This window comes from Silene latifolia, chromosome 4 (assembly GCF_048544455.1).
Source record: "Silene latifolia isolate original U9 population chromosome 4, ASM4854445v1, whole genome shotgun sequence".
NCBI classification, from domain to species: Eukaryota; Viridiplantae; Streptophyta; class Magnoliopsida; order Caryophyllales; family Caryophyllaceae; genus Silene; species Silene latifolia.
Window position 1 is genome coordinate 71,662,163 of NC_133529.1, and position 5,721 is coordinate 71,667,883.

At 34.6% G+C, this 5,721-nt stretch overlaps 1 protein-coding gene across 1 annotated transcript; it reads right to left on the reverse strand.

The window, feature by feature from the left end:
* Positions 1 to 4,082: 4,082 nt before the first annotated feature.
* On the reverse strand, positions 4,083 to 5,256 carry LOC141651641 (protein FAR1-RELATED SEQUENCE 9-like). The gene is made up of 3 exons (XM_074459341.1): positions 4,792 to 5,256; positions 4,416 to 4,688; positions 4,083 to 4,109 (listed from the first exon to the last, which is right to left on the reverse strand). Exons 1-3 carry the CDS (start codon positions 5,254 to 5,256, stop codon positions 4,083 to 4,085), a joined length of 765 nt encoding a protein of 254 aa, XP_074315442.1.
* Positions 5,257 to 5,721: the final 465 nt, after the last annotated feature.

Genomic DNA, 5,721 nt, shown 5'->3' on the forward strand with positions numbered 1-5,721 from the left:
GGGTGATCTAGAAAAACTCTTGAAAGCAAATGAAGATGATGTTGATGAAGTGTCAAGAATTAAGGCAGATGTGTATGTCTCATGGGATACGTGGTCAACTGTTTATGACGAACCTTTGAATTTAACTTCAGATATGGTAAGACATTTAATTTAAACTACTTTTATTTGTGACCTGTTTTGTATATTATGTGATATTGTTAGTAGTTAGTGCTGATATTGTTGAAGTTAAATTACATATTTTAGATGTGATATTATTTAAAATATGTTATGATATTGTTACTTGTAAATTGTGATATTGTTTCTGATATTGTTTCTGAAAAACATAGGTATTCTTACCTTTGCTTTATGAAGAGCACTATGTTTGTGTTTGTATTGATTTCAAGAGGGAGATCATGTTCTACTTGGACAACAGAAAATATGATAATTTCGAAGACGAAGAGCATGTACACCTGGCTCATATTGCTGTAAGTACTATATTTAAAATAAAAACTAATGATATAATGATTTTGTTACATCAATTCGAGATTGAATAGTTGTTTACTATGAACATGTACAGGGTAGTATATATGGTGAATACATCAACAGTAAAGGTTATGAAAGAGGGCTAAAAGTAAAGGACTACGATTTGGTAAATGTGACCTTTGCTTGGCAAACGAAGGAATTGACCCTGGACTGTGGTGTATTCATGATGTTTCACATGATGTTTTTCGTTGGTGAGTGTTTTAGTTGTGAACTGGACAATGAGAAGAAGAGGGAGTTATATAGGGCAGAGATTGCAGCTACACTCGTCTTGAGTGATATAAATAAAAAAAGGAGTGCGGTCCTGAGGAAGGTGGAAAACCTTAATGCCATCAAACGTACACTCTTTCCTAAATTGTTGAAAGAAAGGCAAAAAGGAAACAAAAAAAGGAAGACAGCAAAAGGTTCTAAAAATAATGTTCAGACGCCAGTAACCAAAAAAAAAGGTTACATTTGTTAACACTATCTTGTACATTACTAATTTTTTTTATTTTTAATAGTCAGTATGCAATGAATAACATAGACTATATTTATGTAGATATGGTAGAAGATGATTCTGCCAGTGTCGTGGGCAGCAGAAGGAAAGGGAAATCAGATGGACTAGGAAGCACGTACAATTGTGGATTGGCAGATCCTAAATTGGAGGTCGTCTCAAAGTTTATGAGGGCTAACAAATCACAATTTGCAAAGATGTTGACAAAGAGGAAAGAAGTGATTGATTATTGCTTATTGGATGACCACAGTTTCCCCTTAGAGTATGTTTTTTAATCTTTAAGACATTTTCATTTGTGCTATGATAGTATATTTAGAGTAGGGTGTTATTTGAATGTGATACATTTTTTTTTAAACAAGCAGTTAGGTTTTTGGCAGCTTAAGTGCTACTATGTTTTTGTGATACTTTTTCTTAGAGCATGTGATACTATATTTTGTATGGAGTGATATTGTCTGTAATATTCTCCATTTTTAATATGAACCATTTGTCTTAATGATTGGTACAGTGAGGTTGTTGCCAGCTTCAGTGACAATCAAAACCTTGTCAGAGAGGATATTTTGTCATTGCTTCCAAATGTGCATGTCAATAGCAAAGTGATTGATTGTTGGGCGTTAATTCTGAATCACATTGAGCACACAGAAAAATGTGATACAAGTTTAATGTTTTTTGGAATTCAACACATGGTAAGCTTGTGTTTTTAGTTTGATTTATTTATATTCACACTTTCAATAAAATGTATTGACTCTTAAAACGAATACGGCTTTTTAACATTTACACACACAACAGGACGCAATAGTGGAAGGAACTGAATACAAAGAAAGGAATAAAGACAAGATTTATGCAGCATGGGATGAATTTATTACAAGAAACACGGTTCCATGTAACCTGGCAGCAGATCTCATTTTTATTCCTATGTTATGGAAAGAACACTATTTTTGTGTCTGTATAAATTTCAAAACAGAGACCATTGAAGTACTGGACAATACAGAGTACGATGACTGGGAGGAAGCTGAGACACACAAAATTGCAGATTTGGTGGTATGTTTTGTTGAGAAGTCTGAAATTAACATTGGAAAAAATAACTTTGTTTGTGCAAGTATCAGTAATGGTTTTGTTTAACATTGTAGGCTAATGACATGAGTGACTACCTAGAAGCAAAAAAGGTGGAAAGAGCTGAAGAGATAATAGGGTTTGATGTTGCCAACATCACCTTTGATTGGCAGAAGAAGGAGATAAACAATACTGAATCTGGGAACTTCTTAATGTTGCACATGATTCGGTATGAGGGCTTTGTTTGAAGCCGACTTGAACGCGAAAGTGTATAGGCGCTACTACTGGGCAGAAATGGCAGCAGCATTGCTTTTAGCTGATATAAATCAGAAGAGGACAGAATTGATGGAAAAGGTTAAAGAGTTTGTAGAAGGCAAGGAGGAACTCTTGAAGACATTAAAACAAACGAGGAAAAACGCTGATGTTTCAAAAGAGAAGTATGGTAACAGAAAGGATAAGGAGAAAGCTGCTGAGAAGGAAACAACTGTCGAGGAGGTAATAACAAACGAAAAAGTTACTGCAAAAGGAAAGGTCGATGGTAGTGGGAGACAGAACATTGACACAGAAATGCCCATTCTTCGGAAAAGGTACAAAAATCGATAACCTGACTTTTACATTACTTGGCTTTTATTTGGTTGTATGTGGAAAATTGAAAAAGAAAGAAAATGGTGATGAACACAAAAACCTTATATAAATTATAACATATTTGGTTTATAGGGTCAATGATTGCCAAAAAGATGGTGAAGATGACGGAGAACCACTTATAAAGACATACAAAAGATTCAAAGATTGCAAATCCTAAGAATCGAGGCAGGGGAAGAGGTGTTGGTAGAGGAGGCAACTGAGACTGATTCAAGATGTATTAGAATTAGAGTTTTGGCACAAAGATGTAATTAAAAAAAATGGATGTAAAGCTGGTAGGACAATGAAACTAATGGTAGATTCATTGTGAATATTAATTCAAGCTGTTAAAGCTGGTAGGACAATTGAACAGCGTGAGAATATTGATGCTAAAGTTTGCAAAAGTAGTTATGACACTTCTCTTTTGAATCTGATATAAGTATTGGCAATGTGTGATATTATCTCAAGTGTGATGTGATATTTTTCTTCAGTTGGTGTGATATTGTTTCTCAACATACTATACAAATTAATAGGGATTTAAGTATCCTTTTTTCGGTGATATTTTTGGTTTGGATTCGATATTGTTGTGTAAGTAAGGTGATATTGTGTAACAGAATTTTTAAAATTCAAGAGAGAAAATAAATCCCAATATCACAAAAATGTGTGATATTGTCTCAAGTGTGATGTGATATTTTTCTTCAGTTGGTGTGATATTGTTTCTCAACATACTATACAAATTAATAAGGATTTAAGTATTCTTTTTTTCGGTGATATTTTTTGGTTTGGAGTCTGATATTGTTGTGTAAGTAAGGTGATATTGTGTAACATAATTTTTAAAATTCTAGAGAGAAATTGAATCCCAATATCACAGAAATGTGTGATATTGTCTCAAGTGTGATGTGATATTTTTCTTCAGTTGGTGTGATATTGTTTCTCAACATACTATACAAATTAATAGGGATTTAAGTATCCTTTTTTCGTTGATATTTTTTGGTTTAGAGTCTGATATTGTCGTGTGAGTAAGGTGATATTGTGAGACAGAATTTTAAAAATTCGAGAGAGAAATTAAATCCCAATATAAGAAAAATGTGTCATATTTTTTGTTATGAGATTTGATATTGTTATAGAGACAGGTTGATATTAATTAGCTGATACTTATTTTTTAAAATTGCTGCGCTATTGGTGGTCAAACACAATCAATTGGATTTTCTTTCATAAAAGTACTGTATCTCAGATATTATTTATAAGAAATAGTGATATTGTTGTTTAGTAACCGTGATATTGTTTACAATCAATTGCTTGTATCTCTGATAATGTTCCTACTTTGATAATGTATTGGGTAACAAGAAAAAATTGTCTACACGAGTAATATAGACTTCAGCAGCACGTACTCAAGCTCTCAATCAACATCCGCAAGTGAAGAACTCTGCAAAAAGCAAAACAAAGAACACAAAAAATAGTTCAGCAGTATGTTGTACATGTAAGTAACTGTGATATTGTATACAATGATGAATGATATTATTTAGACGTACAGGTGATATTCTTTCACAACAAGACAAAATTGGATGATAATAAATCGTTTATATTTGTGAAACTATTTCATATACAGCATGATATTATTTAGAGTTGCATGTGATATTGTTTCTCAAAAAACACACAAATTAAAAATCAATCATAATGAAATAATGAATTTAGTTAGCAAAATCACTTACATCAGATTCATTATCATCACCCGAGTGCTCAGATGTCTCGAATTTGGATTAGAGGCGATTCGTTTATCATGATGTGCCATTTGTTTACAATTATTGCAAAACCTTTTCGGCTTTTGTGCCTTTTCAATGGACATTTGTTTCTTAGAGGTCAACCTCTTGCCACTACCCTTGTTTTTGCATTTAACTGGTGGTAATATCTGAACCTCATCTGAACACTTAACCCCAAGAAGCATCTCTAACTCTTGTTGTTTGGTCATTGTTTCAGGGCCGGGCTTGAATTTCTGTCTAAATGCCTTCAGTAAATCAGTCAGGTCAGTTACGTGATTTTCAGGCAGAGATTTTATCAGAGACAGTGTTGAGTAGAACTCTGACCAAACATTTGAAATCTGCACTTACTCTCACATCCGAGGAATCAAAATCATCGATCAACTGCCCGTGCACATCATAAAGAGGCATCTTCTTGGTGTTCTTTGTCCACCTACTCAAAAGGTACTGTTCAGGTATCTTCCTAACCCCTTTACCTGATAAAATCCAAATAATGTGTTTGCAGATGTATCCCTTCCTCTCAAACATCTTACATGAACATTTTGCATCAAAAGTTGTGGGATTAAATGCTACAGTGTACGTAGTACGCAATATTGCATCTTCAACATCAAGAAACCTTGTAGTGGAATCCCTTGAAGAATCTCCAGCGCTACATGAATTCAAAGAAGAGACACACTGCTTTTGGAATTCATAAAAGAGTGCGTGTGTGTACACAGTGGATGCATGAATCTCAAGATGAAGCATGGTTTTGGTTACGGTGTAGACAGAGATCTTGTCTCTATCAAGGGACTTTTGGGTGTATCTTTGCTGATCCATAGCACTTTGGAAGCGCAACCAAAATTCCACAAGTGTGCATGAGGATTCTCGAACCGCTTGAAGAAGCTGTTCATGCTCTCAGAACGTTGGGTTGTTACGAGAAGACAACCAAGAGGAATGTCACGATAATAAGCGGAATCCAACGTTGCCTCTTGTTAAACATATATGTTAACCATCCATTATCTTCCAGATGAAACTCCTCGATCAATGCAGACCACTTCTCTTCAAAATCAAAAGGCTCAAGGTCGAATCCCGGACAATAGAATTCATACGCTTACAAAATCTGTCTCTTTGGTCACCATCGTGCCTACCTTTTCGGGTAATTTCTGCATGATGTGCCACATGCAATAACGGTGGGCAGCGTGTCTTAAAAGCAAAGAACCTTTGCAATTTTCATTGCCGGGCATTGGTCGGTAAATAAACAATTGGGTTCCTTTCCACCCATACATTCTAAGAATTTCTGAA